Here is a 22,841-nt window from a genome sequence, read left to right on the forward strand (position 1 = left end):
CCAACTGGCATCTTTGGGGCACAGAAGGTGGAAGCAGTCTCATAGGACTGAACCCTTAACCTGTGGAATCTGATGTTACTTCTGGATAGGTAGTGTCAGAATTGAATTGAATTCTAAAACACCAGCTGGTGTCTCTCAAATTCTTGTTGTGGGGGAATCCCCCCCTCCACACACAAAGACATTAGAGCTGGTCTCAGACACCAAAAGAGATACCATCCCTCGAATCATGATTCTTAAATGTGTTTCAATTTGCTTACCAAGTCTGTTGAGCAAAAGATCTCATCACTTCCGATTTATCCCCACACAATAAAACATCTCCAGAGTCAAAAGAAAGAGAGGCGCTGGTTTTGATTAAAGAATAGTGAGGTGATGTCTGCTTTATGTTACGTATAAATAAATTATTAATATATCCCAGATGTATTAGTAATAAGATCATCATGCTATAAACACAAAAAGGTAAACATGGATCACTGGCAGAACTCTCCTTGTCCCCACAGTTTTACTGTCCACATTGATAACCATTGATCTGATGGATAGAAATCACACATCAGAACAACACCAAAACAGTGTGAGCACTTGAGCTTTATCATACAACACATGATATTCAGAAAAAAGTACAGAATGTGTGCTCCATACCAATTAAAATTAGGCTTGGAGGTAAAGAACAACCAAAGGGTTCTAGCTGAAAAATCAGCAGGTAAGGTTACTTGTTTGGACCTCTGAAATGAAACCTGAATGTATTGGAGTAAGTCCTATTTCCCATGCTAACTTTATAATTTTAAACAACACTTTGTCCTGGCAGTGGGCATCTCATCAGAACTTCACACATAGAAAAATCTCAGAACCCCTTAAATTCACCCTAGGTTTGCGTGTTACCAAGCAAACTGGGGTTCTTTCACATGGCACCTTGGTGTAAGATGTAACAAATAGTGTTAAGAAAAACAGGTCTTTATTCACAATATTCCAACATGGGGAGGGCGGTGAGCACTTCAGCTCAGAGCCCTGTTCTCCCACGGGACCCAGCACTTCCCTTGCTCCCCAAAAAGCTATAAGCCAAAAACATGCCATGAAGTTCCCTATCCCTCATCTGTCAGCTGTCTCCTTCAGGATCTGAGGTATGCTGTCATCAGCCTCCACATAATAGTGCAAGATGTTATCAGCTTCCTTATAATGTCCAGGAAAGTATGTGCCATGTTGCACTGGATTATGGTGAAGTCCAATAAAGGCACAAGTTCCAAGAGAGCCCTCTCCACATGTAAAAGTTCAGAAAGTCCAGGTCTGCAAAGCAGAGTCCTTGGCAGCTTTGGAGTCAGCTGAAGTTGGCACAATCAATACAGCAGCAGGCCAGCTTTCTTACTAGCTCAGGCCGAATAGCCGGGCCATTCCTGTGAACTGCATAGCTGCTCCTTCCTTCTCTCAGACCTCATGGCTCTCTCCGCTTAATGGCTGCTGCCTTATTTTTAAGTCCCTGACCATGGCCTGTGATATAGGGGTTGTGGTAACCTGGTTCTGGCCATTAACAGAGCCTTGCGCAGGCCCCATCAGCCCTTTCCTCACCATTCTATGGTCAAAGCCTCTCCCATCTCCTTGGAGCCTTGGAAGGCCATTGCCATTTGCATAACTAAGACACTAGCTACCTGCCATAGATAAGCAAAGGCATCTCTCAGGCTGCACTGTCTCCTCCCCCACCCCCCAAACCACAGGCTATGGAGAATTTAAGGATGGCCTTCTTTTACCCTGTAATGTAACCATCCATGTATAGCATGAAGTGAGTCACATTTACCAGATTAGACTATGAGGAATGGTCTAACTTCTCTGAAGGTATAGTTGGGGCTACTCTGAAAAGCACCAGTCTTTAGAACAGAGAAGTAGAGCCTACAGATATTCTTTAGTGCATTTAGCTTTCATTAATTTGAAATTACTTCTTTTGGAAAGCAATGACTATCAGGTGTTGGTACCCTTTGAGCATATTATCACCTTCCTCAAAGAAACTTCAGAAAGAGCCGGAAGCAGATCTTTAAAATGTTGCATTAATATTAAAAGTATCAAGAGCTGTACAAACTCTTGAAAATAATCCTACCATTTGAAAAATTGCTAGAAAAATTTTATTTTTATTTAATTTTAAATAATTTTTAAAAGATTTTATTTACTTAATATTATAGAGAGGGGGAGAGAGGGAGAAAGAAAGGGAGAGAAGTATTAATGTGTGGTTGCCTTTCACATGTCCCAACTGTGACCCGGCCCACAGCCCAGGCATGTGCCCTGACTGGAAATAGAGCCTACAACCCTCTGGTTCACAGGCCAGTGCTCAATCCACTGAGCCACATTAACTGGGGTGCAAGGAATATTTTAATGGATCTGTTTGCAAACTCATCTCAATACTGCAAAAATGATAACATGGAAGAAGCTGAAGCTAAGATATAATGTTCTTCAAGTGAATGTTTAATAAACACATAATGATACTGCTTGCTAGTTTATAGCTGCAAACAGCTAGTGTATTTGTCTTTTGTTGACTCAGTCCTATGACCTATTTGAGTGCTATGTGTCCAACACTATTCTACTATTCATTTTATATGCTTTGATTAATTTATCTTCACAAGCAATATTTGAAGTAGGTGCTCCCCTCCCCCCCCCCAAGAGGAAACTGGAGCACTTAGAAGTTAGTAACTTGTCCAAGGTCACATGGAAGGCAATAGAGGCAGAATTTAAACAAGGCAGTTTTGGGCACCAGAACCTGATTTTTTTTACAGCCTTAATATACTATTGATGTGAAATATATAATTGTCAATTTATTATAAATGTTACATCTCCCAAGGAATATATGTGTGTATAACAAGAGAATCCTTGAAAATATGTGTTTGATAGAAGACAGCATGTTATAATATAAAAAACAAACAAGAGCCTAGGAAAGGAGTTTGTTCTTTAAATATACCAGGTGGTACAGAGGACATCAGTTACCCTTACCCTGAAACACAGGTTTCTTGCAGGTTAAATTTTGGTAATAGTTTAACAAAAGAAGGTGACCTCCAGTGTTAATTGTGCCCTAGTATTCTTGGATTAGATAGCTGAAGATATATTTGAAGCCAGTACATTTTCACAAACCTCCACACTGCCGGCATATAGGGCCAGCTCTGGAGTAGATTTTTATTTTTTATGCCAAAAGACTAGTACTCTGCCAAGAACTTTTCCTTCCTATGATTATACCAAAACTTTAAGAAAGCCTGTATCAGTTCTTTCTTTGCCCTTGGAAAAATACTTATTCTTTCAGAAACCTAAATTGAGATTTGCAGTACTGTAAAAGGTTTTTATCTCTTTTTGGATTACCTTTTATTGCTTTATTTTCCAAATCTTAAATAGCTTTATAAGGGATGTATCCCAGACTCACTAAATAATCATAATAGGGCATGTTTCTTTGCTTCTACTTCTTATATGTTTGGATCTATAAAATGGCATATTTTAAAGCAAGAAACATGAAAATTTTCACTTAAGACATACTCAAAATATGATGTGGAATTTTGCTATATACAAAACCAACATGTAAGTCACTTGCCACTTTGACCAGACACTATTCTGTGTGCATGTGAAAAGGTTTCAGTGAATATTTGTGTGTCATTGGCTTTTGTTTTTATAAGCACATGTGTATAGGGAATCATTAGCTATTTTAAATGGGGTAATTTAAAATGAGATTTCAGGGCGAGACCCAGCTTCCTCTTACCTCTCTGAAGAGAGGCACCTGATCTGGTTGCACCATCCACCTTCACTGGCTAAGATTCCAATCAGACACTCTAAGGAATAATCTGGCAGGTTTCTCCAGGACATTTGAAAATTCAACACTCCCTCAAGGGAAGAGGCATGAGGGAGGGGGATAGCCCCGAAGACAGAGCCCATTCCAGTGGAGACAAACGCTGGCTTTAGTTTCACCACTAGGTTTACTTGTGCACAAAAGTTCCCAATAAAATCCAGCTGGTTCAAATTGTGTCTGCAGACCTGAAACCCAGAAAATTTGGCTTGGCTTCCTATTTTGCAGAAAATGCTTCACACGACTGTAATCTGGAAATACTGCAGTGTACAAACCCTCAATAGAAACAACAGGAGAACAGCTGTCTCCTACCTTTACTTTCTCCCAACTCTACCCTTAAAGACTTAGGCGTTGTTAAGGGAGGGGGGAGAGTCTGCCATTGAGCGTGAAAGATGGTATGAATCATCCGTGACTACCTTTGTTGTTTGCTCTGAGCCAAAAAGAAAAGATTAAAGACTTGCCATTGATGAGTGAGACAATGCACATTCTGGAATCACTAGAAAAGAAAGGAGCATTTAAAGATCATGGAAGGAAATAAAATAACAAAACAATACTGTTACAACTTGAACAATAACAGGCTTCAGTCTGTGGAAGCATAGTATTATCTTTTCCATTTTCCACCCTCATGTTCTCACTGGCTTCATACAATCCCCCTGTTGCCTGTAATTAGGACTGGAGTTGGTGCCAGAGCTGCATAAAATAAGCAGCCTTTCCTTTCTACTTTCTGTGCATCATGATTGTCTATGTGAAGTCATAAAAATCATTTATTATGAGCATGTGTATTCCTGGCTTAAAGAGCCAAGTCTTCTTGTGACAACAATATAATAGAATCAGATGTATTCCCATAAAACACCACATGTGGGCACTTAATAGTTATTACCCTGGCACCTGAATGCTGGGATATCATCTTAAAGGGGAACTCCTTAGAAGAAAGAACATTTGGTACTTAGACAAAATGAGATATGTGAGCAAGGAGTAGAGATTTGTTAAGAACCTATTGATAATGACAATTGTTTACCTTCCATTAGTATCAGATTGTCTCAAACCATTTTCTAGAGTTCCGTGGTTGGGTTCAAGGAAGCCCTTTAGAGTGTGTCGCGAGCATATGTTCACAATATAGTCTTTCCTATAAGTCAGTCAGGCAACTGCTTGGCTATCTGCCTCCTGAGCAACTTGGAACACAAGGTAACTATGCTCTTCACTCAGGTTTTACTAAATATGGATCAAGTCAAAGTAGAATATCAACATACATTAATATCCTATTCACATTCAAAACTATGGGAGAGAAATATAGCATACACAGAGCAATCAATGGGGCATAAAGAACCCGAGTCCCAGAGTCTCAGTCGGCAGTTCTGGGAGACAGCACAGTGGACAATGGAGCTGTCAACATCTTGCAAGAAAGAATCTCTGGAGCCAGGTGGGCAGCAGGGCAGGAGAAGTCCTCAGCCCAGCAGGGCAGAGCCTCTGGCTGCTGATGCCAAGGAGTATCAGAGTGGCATGGAGCAACACCCTGGTATGTGGAGCTCAGCTCTCTTGGCAATGATCTGGAAACTCAGTTATACCCTTGAGTGTTGTACTCCCCCCTTCTGGGTCTCTTGATCAGTGTCTTGGCACCCCTGATGGCAAGTGGGGAATTTCCCCAGGAGCCTATCTATGAGTGGTCCCAGTCTGCTTACATGGTTGTTCTGGTCATGTGTACAGATATCTTAGGTGTGTCTCCTTGCTAGATGTGTCTAGTGTGATTTAGGTAGTTTCCTTCTTGAACCAAAGTGTCATGGCTGATTGGCAGCCATTTTGGTTGACATGAGTGACTTCACTTTTTTTTATATACTTAATGCTATCTTGATTGGACAAATGCCATTTCATTGGTCCTGATCTCCACACAGTGTTGCAAACATCAGTAAATATTCTCTCAGTTTCAAAGTTGTAATAATGCTCTAACAGCACATTGGCATTTAGTAAACTCTAAGAACGGGCACAACATAACTTTTGGTCTTTTCACCTATTGCTCTTTGGAATGCATTTATTTTGCTCCTGTGGTACACGATACAGTAAAAACAAAACAAAACAAAACAAAAAACTGTTTTCAAACTAGATAAAAGAATGCAGAGTGGGTGCTGTGGAGGGTAGAGTGAATGCTTGATGATGTTTTGAAAGTACCCCTGTGACAGAGACTATTCCTTATTGTCTCTTTCTCTTCTGCCAGCTTCCAGATAAGGGCAGAATGGCTTCCTCTGGTTGCCCCTGAGGCTGGAGACTGAGAATTCCCAATTCTCTATATGCTCTGAGTTTTCCAGAACTCAGGGACCGATGTTCCATTGTTGTATTAGCCCCTGCACTGGGTGGCCACACACTCACTGTCAGTTTATGAGAGAGACTTTCAAAACAACGCAACTGCGAAAACAGGCCAGAGCCCACTAGTTCCTCACTATATTTCCATTTTAGTTGAAAGTCAACACAACCCGAAAGGTGGGAAACCATATAAATCAGGCAACTTATCTTAGCGATATACTGCTGTGTGTCACTGTGGTCAGGGTTGGAAGATGCAACTGTTGACGTTTTAAGTTTCCATGCCAGCCATGAGTCACTACCTGCATCTCTATTCACTTGTTCTTCCTGGTGTAACAGACAGCCTGCGACGTACAGTGGCATTTTGTCTAAAGTACATATGGTAGTTATTACATTGAAAATGTACACTGGGCATATGTCTACAACTCTAATTGTGCCTTCCAACACTTCTACACTGCTGCTTCAACCCAGTCAATTTCTCTCACTGTTCTTTGGCCCAAACTTCCATTCCAGCACCCCTCCACTACAGTGGAAATATTCTTGCTTTTAATTGTTTCTGTTCTTTTAATACTGCCAGGTAGCTGAAAGGAAATTTTTATGGTAAAAAGATCTCTTACTAATCCAAATAAATTTGTTTCTAATTGGTAAAACTGGCTTAAGAGTTACTATCCCTATATCTGGTTATTCTCCATGAGTTAGTGATTTTTTTTTTCAATTCTTTCTGTATTAAATATAACTCCCTGACTTTTCTTCTCTCTTTCTCATTAAGAACTTGTATTGCACCCTAACTCATGTGGTTAAGTGTGTTGGACATCATCCTGCAAACTGAGAGGTCGCCAGTTTGATTCCTGGTCAGGGCACATGCCTGGGATGTGGGCCAGGTACCCAGTTGGGGGCACACAAGAGGCAACCAATCAATGTTTCTTTCTCTCTCTTTCTACCTCCCTTCCCCTCTCTCTAAAAATAAATGAATAAAATGTTTTTGAAAAAAAGAACTTATATTTCATTAGCCTACCATATGTTGTTTGGAATATGGTTTCTCTCTCTTTCACCTTCAAAATCATGAATTTTCAATTCTCTATCATTGGTTCTCCATCTCAATTATGTATTGAAAGGGTCTAGACAGCTTTTTGAAATTATGAATGTCCAGTACTTTGTGCCCACTTATCCCTTGACCTATTAAGTTAAAATCTATAGTGGTAAGTCCTAGGACTCTTTCATTATTAATGATGCATAGTTAAAACAACCACAATCAAATGTACTTTCCTAATTTAAAAAAAAAATCATAGTTTCAATGGCATGTCTATCGTCTACAAGATATTTTACATTTGTCTCATTTAATTCTCAGAATAAACCAATAAATATTATTATCCTCATTTAATATAATAGGAAACTGGGACACAGAAGAGCTGTTTTGTTTGCAAATTTTAGAGTGAGGACTTGAATTGAGTCTTGAAGCCAAAAGCTGGCCTGTTTTGACTATGCCATACTACTTATCACTTCACTCTATTCACACACTTCCCTCTATTTACTAGTAAACTCTTGTTTCTAATCCTCATTATGTCTCTGTGGGTTTATTTAAAGTGACAGAACACCTAGAAAATTCATATTTTCAATGGCCTAATATCTTGTATTATAAATAATGCAACCTACAGGTGTTGATGGATAAAAATAACATGGCCCTAATTGATTGGGGTGTAACTTAAATCCCAGTAGAGATCATGATGTTGCATCTCATACTTACTTTTGATAAAAAAGTGAACTTAAAGTTAACACTTATAAGGAGAGGCAGCAATGAGTGTGCATCCCACTGCCCAGCACTGTCCCCAGAAGGGGGAGCATTGCCATCGCCTTTCTCCAAATGCTTTCTCCTTTCTTACATTTATTAACCTTCTTTCACTTTTTTCTTCTCCTTCTACCTACAATTCAATTGGCATAAGAGAGAAAAGAAAGAGCTAATGTTTATTAAGCACCTACCATACATCAGTAATTTTCATTTGTGGTATGTTATTATCTCCAAATTACTCTCCTTTTGCTGGGTCATGCAGTTACATACAAGCTCCAAACTTCAGTGGCTTGATTTCTAGGTCATGGCACATGGAGGCAGCTGTGGGTTGACAGCTGAGTTTCTGTGAGGCCTTTCTAGCCTCAGGCCAATGGCCTCCCTACTGTTTGGAAGGTGCCATTTTGATGGCAGAGATAAAAAAAGAAGCAGTAGAATTGTTCTTAAGTTTCTGCTTGAATATAAGATATATCATTGCTGATCACATTTTTAAAAAGATTTTATTTATTTATTTAGAGAGAAGGAGAGAATCCTTGATGCTAGAGTGAAATATCAACAGGTTGCCTCTCACACATGTCCCAACCAGGGCCCAGGACCACAACCCAGGCATGTGCCCTGACTGGGAATGGAATTGGTGACATTTTGCTTCGTGGGAGGAGGGCCAACCAACTGACCCACACCAGCCAGGTTGCTGATCACATTTTTTAATAACTCAAGTCAAGATCAAGCCCAATGTCACTGGGGCAGTAAATATATGTCTCCCACAAAAATTGTTGCTTTAAGTTATATGACTTTGGGCAATAGGTATATAATTCATCACAGTGAAAAAGGAGTGAATTATTGTGCAAAATAGTACAATCTGTCTCAATTTCCCTTCTGCATATGAGATGCACGAGACTCAGAGTTTGAATTAGTTTGTCCAAGGCTGTTACAGCTAATGAATGATGCAACTAAGATCATGATGGAGTTCTTTCTAATTCTAAAGCCAGCGTTCTCTCTGAATAGTCAGGTTGAAAAGTGGGGAGAAAGACGTTGTAGTTCTCTCCTCTATTATTACATCTTTCATGCCAAAGCTGTTCTGAAACATCATGCTGCCTCAAGAGCCTGAGTCATCTTTGATTTACCTTCTCCTATTCAATATAAAATAATATTTTATATATTTATTAATGATATAATTTATTGAACACTTACTTTGCACCAAAACACTGTTCCAAAATCTCTCTATATTGTTCATATTTAATTTTTAACTATACATTTTGTGGTAGGTGTTATCTCATTTTAAAGATAAAGGAACAGAGTCTCAGTAAGTGGCCTAAAATGACAGAGCTGGGGTGAGGCAGAGCTGGTTTTTAATTCATCTCTGATTCACACACCTGTACTATTATTATGCTCTGTACAATTCTGCTTTTCAACAAAAATCTCTCTGTTTTAAATATACCCTTAGACTTTTTTCTGTTCTCTGCTCTGGATTCCATCACCTATTTTTAGTTTTCCTCTTATCATATCTGAACTGCTACTGTAGCTTCCTAGTTAGATCTCCTGCCAAACCAGCCTAACCATAGCTAGACTAATTCTTGAATTGTGCCTTGATCATGTTATTTCTATGTGCAAAAGACAGCTCTTGCTGACCTTGGGTCATGTTTCCATCCTTCCTACATCTGTACTCTTTCTGATTTCCAAGGACACCCTGAATACATATCAGCCCTATTTCCCATCATTCCTCAAAAGTTGTCCCTCTAGTTGTCCCTCATTTATTCCCACCTCGCTTTATTCACATTATTCCCCTTTCCAAAAATTAAATTGAGAACTTCATTAGAGTGAGCTCATGTATTACCCTACAAATATACTCGATTTTGATTGTCATGGTGCTAGCTTTGAATAGGAAGTAATTACTTAACTGGAACATCTGTTGGGTCCAAGTAGGGTGGTTTCTGCCACATGGTCCTGTAGACATTTGCAGGTGACTAGGTATAAATGATCCATAAACTCCTTCTTGTTCTGCTGGAATCGGTCACCAAAGTAGAAGAAAAATTTGCGATTCACCATATTCCATAAAGACAAGTGGAGAAGTTGCAGAATGGAAGACTGACTGACAGCAAACGTAGAATCAATGTTGAATCTCCAATGGGCAAAAGGAGTAGCATTTGGAGAGTCAAGAATCTCCCAAACCACAGGATAGAACATTAGCTTGACTACTAGGAAGAGAGAACAAGAAAAATTATGGTGTCAGGTCCTTGAGAATATGTATGTTGGTAGAGGAAAATATTATAAAATAATGCCTACATTTACAGGCACAAAATACTGTTAGTATTGTGTTTTCTCGCTTTTTTGTTGACTAAAGATAAAAGTCCTCAATAAATATCTTATGCCCACCCAAATATATAAATATTTGTCTATCTATATGAAAGGATGCTCAATCACTAGCCATCAGAGAGCTGTAAATTAAAACCATAATGAGATATCATCTCACACCAGTCAGAATGGTCATCATAAACAAATCAATAAAAAACAAGTATGGGCGAAGAGGTGGAGAAATGGGAACCCTAGTGCACTGTTGGTGGGAATGCAAACTGGTGCAGCCACTGTTGGAAATAGTATGGAATTTTCTCAAAAAACTAAAAATGAACCTGCCTTTTGACTCAGGGAAGATACCCTAGGCATCCTGAGTCACCAATTCAAAAGAAGCTGTACATCCCTATGTTCATAGTGGTGCTATTTACAATATCCAAGTGCTGAAAACAGCCAAAGTGTCCATCAGTAAATGAGTAGATTAAAAAAAAATTGTCCTTTATAAGATTATAAAGGGTCTTAAGTCTGAGAGGGAGGGATTGTTATTTTTTACTGTTAAATAAGTAAATAATTATTTATTTTTAAAAAAGAAGAATATATGAAAGGGTGAAGTGGGAGAGCTTGTATGTATGACCATGGGCATGGACTTGGTGGGGGATTGCTGGGGGCGGGGGGTGCTGGGCGGAGGGGAGCAAAGGGGAAAAAATTGGAACTATTGTAACAATGTAATCAATAAAATATACTTTAAAAAAGCTGTGGTACATTTACACAATAGAATACTACACAGCAGAAAGAACTCCTACCTTTTGCAACAGCATGGATGAAACTGGAGAATATTATGCTAAATGAAATCAGCTAGTCAGTGAAAGACAAATACCATATGACCTCATATATAAGAGAAATCTAATGAACAAAATAACCTAATGAACAAAATAGAAACAGAGGCGTGGAAATATAGAACAGACTGACAGTGGCTAGAGAGGAGGAGAGAGGAGGGTAATGGTGGAAAGAAGGGGAAGGGACTAGACAAAGAACATGTAGGAATGACCCATGGAGATGGGCAACAGTGTGGGATTTGACTGTGGGAGTGGGGGTGTAATGGGCAGAGGAGGGCAAAGGGGGAAAATTTTGGACAACTGTAATAGAATAACAATAAAAAATTTTTAATAAAGTGATTTTTTAAACATAAATTATTTGTCTATCAATCACTTATTCTCCAAATTTTGTTATGGACTCCAAGATATATTCCATGGAGAAAAGAACTTTATGTAAAGTATGTCCCTTTACCATAGGGAAAAAAAACCCACTTAGAAAGAAATTGAACATAACTTATTTTGTTTAATGTAGAATTTCCAAAGTCATTTACTTATGGGATCTTTTATTTATCTAACATATAAAAGTTTTCCACAGAACTAGTATTTTATGGGACACAGTTGAGAAAATTTGCCTCTTCTAACAAATTTACTGTGTCCACTTCGGTATCTCCTAATCTAATGATGCAGATGCTTACTTTTTGTCCATCAGCAAACAAACCAGACTCTTAGAATTAACAACCATTTTTGTGGATTGATTAACTATATGCATTGCAGTTAGGACATTAAATTTATATTTTAAGAAATGGTGATAACACATGAAAGTATGAGATTTATGTGATAGCCCTTGACTGATGTCTTTTAAAGATGAGAAAGCCTAGTATAGAATCACATACTACACAGTGTATGTCGCTATACAGTGACAGATGTGCTATTTCAAATGTGAAAGTTGCTAATATATACTTTTGGATAATTGCATGGGCATGACATTGTAGTAGAGATGGTCTCAATTCTCAAGAAGGTTGATGTCTAAGGAGAATTAACAACATATATCATATTTTTATATTCAGCTTTTCCCTGAATATTTGCAAATTTATGTACAGGAAAGAGAGTTTCTGAATTATCTTATCGTTCCAAATAACTATGGAGGCTCTCCAAAATGTATTTCATTCTTTTATTTTATTTCCCTAATTCTCTTTTCCCTGATGTTTTTAATCAGCCTTGAAAAAATTGCGTAAGCCAGCCAGGTAAAGTCTTACATATTTCCAAAAGGGTAGATATTAGTAAATCATTCAATTCCAAATGGAGACATCAGAAAGCTATTTACTGACAATTAATGTTATTGTCACATATACTTTATCATAAAAATTTTGTATGTAAAAAACCTCCATATATAAAAACATGAACTTATGAAATTGATAAAATATAGTGTAAAGTATTCCAATTCTTATCTTACATTTATCTTATTACAAGCTCTCCTAGTGCTTGCATGATATAATTCAAGATAAAAACGACTTCAATTTTGGGAATACATTTTTTTTCTATTAAACTCATTCCAGACATAGGCAGTTTCAAACAGTGTGGTTATTTTTATCTAAGACTCAGCTTGTATCAACGTAGACATATATTCTGGCAACTAAAGATATAGCCAAGTCTGTTTTTAAACAGTTACACTGATCTTTTGTGTATTATTCTTTGTATGCCCTTTGTCTGATGAATACTCTGGAAAGATTGACATATGGTCCTAACTATATTTGTAAAAAAGATAAAATGATTTTTATACAATACTCTAAGATATTCCATCTTAAAAATTGCAGCATTCATTTTTAAAAATACTTCTGTTAAACCTCAAAGTTAAAGTGGTTGAGTTGTTTGATTACATTGAAAATGATGAACATATTTCACAGGTGTGTGCAAGCTGAAATATTCTATGGGTGTAGTGACGCATTTCAGATGCTTTAGTTATTAGATTTTATGCCACCTCTTTTATTATGAATTTCAACAACAGAAACATATATAATCATGAACATTTGCAATCACAGACTACTAGTAAATGCTTTCTATTGTACAGCACCTTCAAATACAACTTGCTTCTATTATTTTTCAAATGTATTTCTGAATCCAATTGTCTGCCCCATTGTAAAAAATGAAAAGTATTTTATTTTATTTTTTTGTGGATTCTAAGAAGTATGTTCTATATTGGTAGGAGATTTTGCTGCAAATCACATCTCCACCATTTCCCAACTCTGTGATCTTGGACAAGGCTATTCTGAGTCTGAGATTCTTTATTAAGTTGAGCTAATAATTCTTCCTTTCGGGCTAGTTATTGTACAATTAAACTGTGTTTGTCAAAGTATCTTGTAAATGTATAGAAATAAAGCATTTTGTGTGTTGTATGAGTATATATTGGGTTGGCCAAGAAGTTTGTATGGTTTTTAAAATAAAATGCACATTTTTCATTTTTACCAATAACTTTATTGATTTGGATATTTTGAGTATGTCTGCTATTTCCTGCACGGTATAAAGTTGATTGTTCTTAATTAATGTCTCAATTTGATCACTATCAACTTCAACTGGTCTACGTGATCGTGAATTATCATCCTGTAAGAAATCTCCAGCATGAAATTTCACAAACTACTTATGACACATTTGATCAGTCACAGCACCTTCTCCATACACTGCACAAATCTTTTTTTTTGTGTGTTTTGGTTGCATTTTTACCTTTATTGAAATAATAAAGCATAATATGCCAAAATAGTGTGTATTTCCTTCCATATTCAATATTAAAATGGCTACAAAAAATTCACCAATTTTGATTTTTTTTTAAATGCACACTGATATGACAACTGTCACAATACAATCTAACAAAGTTGTTTTGAATGAAGTTAAAGGCAACTAAGTGCTACTTGAACCATTGTATGGAAAAAAAAAACTTTTTGGCCAATCCAATACATGCATTTCTCTCCCATTCTATAGACATATATGCAAATATATAATTGTACAAAGAGTCATATGTGTACACAAATGCATATTTTTCCAGCAGTATCAGCATCACCTGCTTTACCCCAGACCTATTGAATTAAAATTGACATTCTAAGATAAACAGATGATTCATATTGTAGTTTGAAATCACTGCAGTATGTGATATACTTACAATGTGACCTCTCTCTTTCTTTTTCTCCACAAACATATGCATATATGAAGCAGCCAGAGAGCTAGGCAGTGATACAAAAACAAAAAACAAAAAAAAAAAAAAAACAAAGAGAGAGAGAGAGAGAGTAGATTTATTATTTTGAGTCAATAACAGAGTAATCTAGAAAAATATTTTCTATCTTATTAGAACCGACCATCAGTTGTAGGGGAAAGGTGGAAGGTATTATATGGCTCATTGCTGGAATGGTAATGACTGTGTATCAAGAATAAGGCAGAATGGATCATTACAATGAAAATTTAAATTAGATAATCTAAGAAGTGTGACCCAGTTTTGTAATTTTACTACACATACACACTTATGTAATTATAGATATACACATATATTTTAACTGGCAATCCTCTATTCCTATTTTCTGTCAATATCTTTAGATATGTTTGTATGAGCCCAAAGCTACAGATTTTTTTTTTTTAATTCCAAGACTTAAAAACATTGCCTTCTAAAACTATACTTTATTGGTCTAACTTAGTGTTAGTTGTCAGAAATAGCATAATTTTCACTCCCATTGCTACCTCAGTGACTATGTCATTATTTGCAGACTGTTAAGGAGACTGCTGAATATTTGGGAGATTTTATTAGGGCATTTGAAACTCACCATAAGCACCAAGCATGTCTACTAGATATGTGAACAACACTATCATTCAACCAAGGGCCAAAGAGCAATTGCCAAGCTTTTCAATAGATATTTATATACTTAGAATGGATTATGTTTCAACAAGCCCATCATAAATTGAAAATACCATAAGTTGAAAATGTATTTAATACACTTAACCTACCAAACACCATAGCTTAGCCTAGCCTACTGTAAGTGTGCTCAGAATACTGATTAGCCTACAGTTGGGCAAAACCATCTCACTGCCACTACCCAGTTCATGAGAATATCGTAACACATAACATTAGCCCGGGAAAAGGTCACAATGTAAAGTACGGTTTCTACTAAACCTGTATCACTTTTGCACATTTGTAAAGACAAAAAAATCTTAAGTCAAACCATCATAAACCAGGGACCATCTGTACAGTCACTTACTAACCCTAAGCTTTTTGGTTCATGCCAAAAAATCAAGACAAATGTTCTAGAGTGTATACTTACTCATTTATGTGTTTTTACTTTGTTTTTGTTGACATATAGAAAGCTGTCCATATTTGATGTATGTGGCTTGATGGGCCTGAAGATAAGTACACACAATGAAACCATCACCATAATCTACACCATAAACATATCAATTATAATACCTCCAAAAGTCTCCTTCCATTCACTTTATTTCGTGTGTGTGATAAGAATACTTAAAATGAGATCTGCCCTCTTAGAAAATGTTTAAGTGTACAATTCAGTATTGCTAACAATAGACACTACAGTGTACAGTGCATATCTAAGACTTATTCATCTTGTATTACTGAAACTTTGTACCCTTTGACTGATACCTCAAGGTTTCCCCTTTCTATAGTCCCTGACTGGTAACCACCATGTATTTAGCCACAGTGTAGAAAATAAACCTAAGACATGGTTATACCTTTATTGAAGATTGTGAACTAAATAAATGAACATGCCTTATTGATAGAGATCATGATTGTTTAGGGCAAGTGTATCAGTCAGTTGGTTTAGTTTTATCACATAAGTGGTAGCAGCAATGGTATTATATCATCATTATTTGTGTTTATACCTTGGTCTATCACAGTACTAATGTATTGTTTCCTTCAGATTTAAAGAATGCTTATATACATACATATTCATAATACCAATGCTTCTGAGATCCATTTTAGAAGGGGGATTTCAGACAAAAATGATCAAAAGAGTTTATGATGTATGAAATTTCACTCCTGATTATTAGATGAAATAATTCTATTGGAGAATGTATACCTTCAGATAAGACAATGTTGACCAAATTGGAAATTTAATATGTTAAGGCTGATAAAACAGCATCAACCCTTGGATATGAAAAAAGGTGATCCTTGAATTTTCATTTTCACTAAGATATAGCCATGGTATTGTCACTCTTATTTAACCATGACAAGAAAGAAAAGAAAAAAAAGAACAATGTCACATGATACATTAACAATTCCAAAAACAGCTATAAAATATATTTTAAGTTATTCTATTAAAATATTTACAAATTATTTCTTCTAAACACACTCTTCTAGGTTATGTTTAATTAAAAATTTAATTGAAGATTTACATATTTTATTTGTGATATGTTTAATTTCTATTTCAAGTATTCTGACATTTATTTTTAAAACATTATTTCATATCTGATCCTCCACATTGTGTACATTGCACCCACCATTTCATATAAATTATACAAAGTAGAGTTTAGTCTCCATCAGCCACTTCTGCACTAGGATTTTGGAAGAAAAACAGAACTAATCACATCTCTGTAGCTCATTTGGGGAGAATACTATTTAAATTTGTTCTTAATGTATGGCTGAAATTAATCTTGATTTCCCGTCAAATGTACAGGGATTTTACAATATAGTTCGTAATAGTGTTTAATTCCTCTAGGGAACAAGTCAAGATAAACAAGTCACTGACAGTGTTTATCTATAAATATAGCAGATGGTGTGGGAGTGAGGTTGGTTATTAACTCTGCTGACTTTAATTTCATGGTTATAAAACACTGTAAACCTCACTGTTTATAAAAGGTTGGGGAAGAATCTCCAATGGGCTTCAGTAGCCAAGAAACCTTCTGTAACATTAATCTCACTAACTGATATTCGGTATCCTCCTAGGGCGCAATATTGAAGATTGTGTAGTGATTGCTAGACACGTTAAAATTTTCACTGGGATCATTAGCAAGCATTTCTGTCATTGATCTATTATAACCTTGTTAATGAGTTCCATGTGAGTTAAATGTAGTGAATGAGATGATTCTTTCTAAACTTAGGCGAATGTTTAACCATACTTTATGCATTTATATATCTAAAAGATAGTCTAAATTGTCAAAGTAATGCTTTTTATCTTATGCAGAAGTAAATCACAATACCTAACTAGACCAACTATACTTAGAAATAAAATTTCAAAAAGGAAAATGATAGCATCATTTGAATAATCAATGCACATTATATACATTTATATTTAGGCCATGTATCTGTTTAAAATGTGACCAAATGCCTTTGAAATAAAAAGCAAAATATTTTATCCTTTATATTAAAATTGATATAAATATAATGTTATTATAATAATTTTTCACTAAATATCTGTATGCTCAATTTGAATAAAATTACTTCTTCCAAAAAGGACCATTGGCAGCCGTCCGTCTCGAGAGACGATGGTGTAGCTTCTTAAGTGTCTATCTGCACCTCCGAGAATGGTTGTGCAGTCCGACTCGGGAGTGACACGCTATCTGTCTCCTCCCATGTTGAATCGACATCTTACGATGACGCTGGAGTGTCCTCTCCAGTGAAGCTGAAGCTACAGAGCCTTGAGAGACGATGGTGTAGCTTCTTAAGAGTCTATCTGCACCGCCGAGAATGGCTGTGCAGTCCGACTTGGGAGTGACACGGTATCTGTCTCCTCCCGTGTTGAATCGACATCTTGCGATGACGCTGGAGTGTCCTCTCCAGTGAAGCTGAAGCTACAGAGCCTGGGCAGGGTGATATGGAGGGTCTGCTGTTGCCCATGCAACAGACCCCCCCTCTCTTCGCAGCTGAGGGATCCAAGGGAAAGACGGAGTCAATACAGCTTGGCTTCAGGTGCGCCACAGGAGTTGCCGGTGTTGACTACAACGTCAAACCGCCTTAGGGACTCCAGCTCCGGATTTTCTGTCGGGGTTTACTCCCTTAGCCTTTCCCCTGAAGAGGTATGCCGCAAGGCAGCGGAGGACCACTATAATAGAAATGGAATTATTTGAAACAGCTGAACTCTTCCATTTCAACATTATAGTGAATAACAAAATGCATTCTATAACCACAGTAGTGAAAAATTTTCACAAGCTTTACCTTGGTTACTTTTACATTCAAAAGAGGTTGGTTTTTTAGTTTCTAAGAAGGGCGGACTTCTATAAATATTAATGATTACCCAATATGTGAGTTGGGGATTAAACAATCTTGAACTAAAAATGTCTTAACTGTATTGAGTTTAGACTCCTTGAGAATGGGTTTTCTAATGACAAAATCCTCAGTGTACTTTTCTAGCTTTTATATTGGGTTGCTTCTTCTCCACCCTGCTGAGAGTTTGGCTAGTGAGCTGAAACAGGCTTTACCCTGTGTTTTCAACCAATTATCCCTAACATAGACCTCAAATCCTGGCTTCCAAGGAGCAGCCTTCTGAACAGCAGCAGCCCTAGGTAGAGAAATAACTAACTGGGACTGTTAGTAATATAGCTTTTCATCTCCCTTCCTCTTCAGAGCCTACTGTTACTAGTTGTCATGGGACACATTATCCTGCTACCTGATATACTCATTCTGCAAAAAACTATCTACTCATACTTGGACTTCCATGTCTCAAAATGCATAAAGCACTTCTACCAGAGGACAGCAGAGCCTCCCTCAAGTGAAGACTTTACCACATTTTTTTTAAGCCTTAAAATTCACCTGGATCATCATCATCAAAGAAATTTGTTTTTGGGTTATTGGTATGTTAGGCAATATTTGTGTTGAACTGAGTCAAAACTAAGGGTGATTTTACTTCAAAGTTATTAGTAAAAGTCACCTAAAGTAAATCTATCGATTAGTCTTAAGGATGACATCTTTGTATCTTGTTTTGTGAAGTGAAAATGTGTTTTGTAAAGCATGACCATGAAGATTAGGATCACAGAGTGGTTAGGAGGATCCCTTAAGTGAGACAAAAATAGGTAACAACAGTGGAAACTGAAGGGGTTAAAAAAGGGAACCAGAACATGGAGAAGAAGTAAATCTGCACTTGATCTTAGCCAAAAGGCGGAAAAGTGATAGTAAATCTGGACATTGAAATGTCCGAGTAGAGAGGGGAACAGAGTGATGGGTTTCAGGATTCTTCTTTTTAAGAATCCATTAATATAATGGATCTATAGGGAAATGAAATATCATTAAAAGCATATTAAAACAATCATCCTTGTAAAGAGGGAATCTTTTTCAATATCCCAATGGCAGCCTAAAGTTACTGTCTTTTTTTCTCCTAATGTATATATAAACATCTTATAAAATGTAATCTTTTTTTCTAATCATGCTTTGAAAAAAAGTTTCTATAAGGAAATTATCTGATTGCAAGGTGAAAAAAAGCTGGTAAAATTTAAGAAAAGTTTACCCTAATCTATTTCATTAAAATAGTATCATAGAAATAAATTGCCACCTTATAAAGCAAATTACAACCCATGGGATAAAAGTTATGCATTACCTTTAAACGTTCAATCTCATTTTCATTATTTCCTTTCAGATTACTCGACTCTGTCCAATGTCAAAGGAATTGCATTGCAGAAAAGTAAACATACAGAGGAAATAACTCTAAGTGGATTTCATTCCCCCTTCAACGGTCAGTTAAAAATCAAAGTACGTTACTATATTTTATTATTTATTCTCCCTAGAAATCCAGTAATTTTTAAAAATCTTTTGTTTCTAGGAGAAGTAATTTATGCGTTCATGTGCCTGACAGTCACCTGTGGGATCCTTCTCTTGGTTGTGTTCAAGCTGAGGTAACTGGGTATAACTCAGAAGGGAAGGGCTGGAACGGAGGCAGCCCTGTGAAAGCACATTTCACAATGGCAGGGCTTCCAAAGGGCCTGGGAATGAAAGCTTCTCCAGTGAGACCTACTAAATCAACTTTTAATGTGGGCTGGGTCCAGGGAAACGGTACTCTCAGTCTTCATACGTAAGCGAAATTTGATCACAAGAGAATTTTTACATTGCATTTTACAAGCACATATGTGTTGTTCCCCCAATTAAATTGTTATCAATCTTCTTCCTGGTTTTCTTACAAAATCTAAGTTGAACTTTGCTGCACTCATTCAAATCACTTACAGGATTAATCAACTTACATATTGGACCTGTTGTGTACTTCATACAGTTTATATTTACCTAAAGACTGACTCTTTATTCTAATTTCTTCTATGCTGATGGATTTTATTTATGTTTTAATAATATACAAGCATCAAGACTTGTGTAATTGGAGGCCTCAGAGGGTACCATTAGAAAGACATTACCTCTGACTGACATTAATTCACTCTTTCCAAGTCTTTTTTTCTTGGCTGCATTCATTGTTCAAATGCAGTAATGTTCCATCATTTAAGATTAGAGACACAACAATCTCTAGATTTCTAAATGTATAGGGTTTAAAAATCTTCCATTTATTTATAATTTACAAACAGATGTAAAGTAGTGTGCAATTACTTTCTTTAATTAAAAACTCAAATTTAAATATCAGTGATGTTGATTTCCTAATTCATTATACCTATATGTATTTTTGTATATAGTTTATCAGAAATGTTAATGAATAAATACATGTGTGTGCATATGATTACATATATCATATATAACAAATAAACATAACATAAAATACATTTATCAGTAAGATAGACCTAGAGAGTAGCAGAGGCAGTGGGCATTTCTCTTCTCATGATACCCAAGGAGGGAGACACAGTCCCCTTTGCAACACATGTATACATATTGCTCCCAGAAACCTCAGACTTCAGGTCCTTGCAAAATGGCAGATAAACGAAAGACTGAGATGGGGAGGAATATGGCAATGCCAAGGGGCAAGCACATGGAGAGTGTACACTCTGCCCATGGACATTCAATAATATTTATTTTTAATAGCAATGCCAGCTAAACATATCCATTTGTTTAATCCAACTTCTCTAAACATTTAACTTGATGCTTACCAATACCAGTACGAAAACAAACTGCTTCCCTCCATGGCCTTAGAAATTGTATTTGTGTGAGAAGATATTCCTTGGATTCCAAGATAGGTTTAAAGGCCAAATAATTAGAGTCTGTTTCAAGGGGGGGAAATAGCATTTGGACTTTATTCAACTTTCCTTTCTTTGGTTTGAAATATTTGAGAGCACTGTTCAGTTACTGGGCCTGCCTAGATATTCCACTGCAGACATACTGTTTCAGAGAAGCACAAATGGCTTTTTTGCAAAAATCTTATTTTAATGGTTTTCAATCTTTATTTTTGAGCCTCACCTATAATGTAGAAAATTCACATCTATCACACATGGATTCTGACAGATTACTGTTGTACTGATGTGAAACAGATAAATAAGGTGATGGGCATTTAAAATTCCCTGTGTATCAGCTATAACTTTCCTTCTTTCCTTGCCTGCCTATCCCTTTACTGGATGAAAGGAAATGTTATAGACAAAAATCTTGAATTTACTCTAATATGTATTTTAAAGCAAATCATTCATATTGCTAAGTACATTAAATTTAATTACAAATTATTTTCCACACAATTTAAAATTGATCTTCACATGTAATCTGAAAGATCCACAAAAGTAAAAGTCATCATAGAAGTAAAGAATAAAGCAAAACAAAAGCATTATTCATAATCAAACCTGCGTTACTCCACATCTGGAGGTAAATAATGCCTGTTCTGTGAAAGATGGCTGAATGCCACTCACCTGGAAGTCAGATCTAATCCATGTGAGCACCTTTCTACAGGAAAGATTAAAGATTTTGAGTTTGTTTCATGTTATACTAAATTAAAACAGCCCCAAATCTTCAAAGGAATGTGCAGAAAGCAATAATTTAAAACACAAATATTTGAGAAACAAAAGGACTCTTTTTGAAAATGATTACTTGGAAATCATAGTTAAATGCATGATACTTCTTAGAGAGACCACAGAATACTCGAGTATCGAATCTTTACAGTCAGAAAGATGATTACTTTTTGCCTTCCAGGCACTGAATCCATCCAAAAATATAAGCACACATACATTTGTAAAATCCTTAAAATGTCGTATGGCTGACTTTTACTTTTACTTTTACGTAGAACCTCCAGAACATCAAGTCAAACCACAGATCTTTCACCAATCCAAATGCCTGGAGGATGCATAGTTCACTGAGAGTCTTGGATCATTAACAATCACTTCCTCTCCAGCAAGTCTTCCCAGCCAGTCAACAGAATATCCTGTTCATCATCAATAAAAAAAATATTAAAATGGATTTAATTGCTATTGGTTCATTAAGTAAAACAATGTAAGGAATAATAGTATGGCAGGTATTCAATTTGTTTTCTTAAGAAAATGTTTAATTATAAATATACAGTGGTATCTTTCAGGACACTGATACAGAATTACAGAATTGCTCTTGAAGGCAAAAAGTATTACCTAAGTTACAGTCTGCATGATTTATTTCATGATAAATTTGAATCCATAACATGATAACTAGTTGCAACGTAATATGACATAGTTAGCAGGGTTATTTTCTGATCAATTATACAAATTTTCATTAATTTGCTAAAAGGAAAATGCTGAATAAAAATAAACAGTATATTTGTTATTTGTATATCTATTTTCATATAATTAGCTAAATTATTAGCATTGACTTTAAACTCCTAAATATATTGGTTAGATGATTAGCCTTAAAATTTGAAAGGGGTATCTTGGATTTTTAAAATTCAAACACTATAGAACTTTACTTTTTAATTTGATATCTTTATTTCATACTCAAAGCTGTAAAGCAGCTACATTGGGTGAAAAATCAGTGTGTATTTCAATAATAATGTTTTATTTGTAAATTTAA

The 22,841-nt window shown here is 36.2% G+C and overlaps 1 protein-coding gene across 1 annotated transcript in view; it reads left to right on the top strand.

Moving 5' to 3' along the window:
* The window catches only part of GFRAL (GDNF family receptor alpha like), a 57,542-nt gene extending 35,380 nt beyond the window's left edge, over positions 1 to 22,162 (top strand). Inside the window, exons 7-9 of the mRNA XM_090280804.1 lie at positions 19,534 to 19,629; positions 19,717 to 19,789; positions 22,090 to 22,162. Of these exons, the coding sequence (XP_090136930.1) occupies positions 19,534 to 19,629; positions 19,717 to 19,789; positions 22,090 to 22,162 (242 nt within the window). The remainder of the gene's footprint in view (positions 1 to 19,533; positions 19,630 to 19,716; positions 19,790 to 22,089) is intronic.
* Positions 22,163 to 22,841: the final 679 nt, after the last annotated feature.

The sequence above is a fragment of the Furipterus horrens genome, unplaced genomic scaffold, assembly GCF_987537825.1.
Source record: "Furipterus horrens unplaced genomic scaffold, mFurHor1.1.pri manual_scaffold_6, whole genome shotgun sequence".
NCBI classification, from domain to species: Eukaryota; Metazoa; Chordata; class Mammalia; order Chiroptera; family Furipteridae; genus Furipterus; species Furipterus horrens.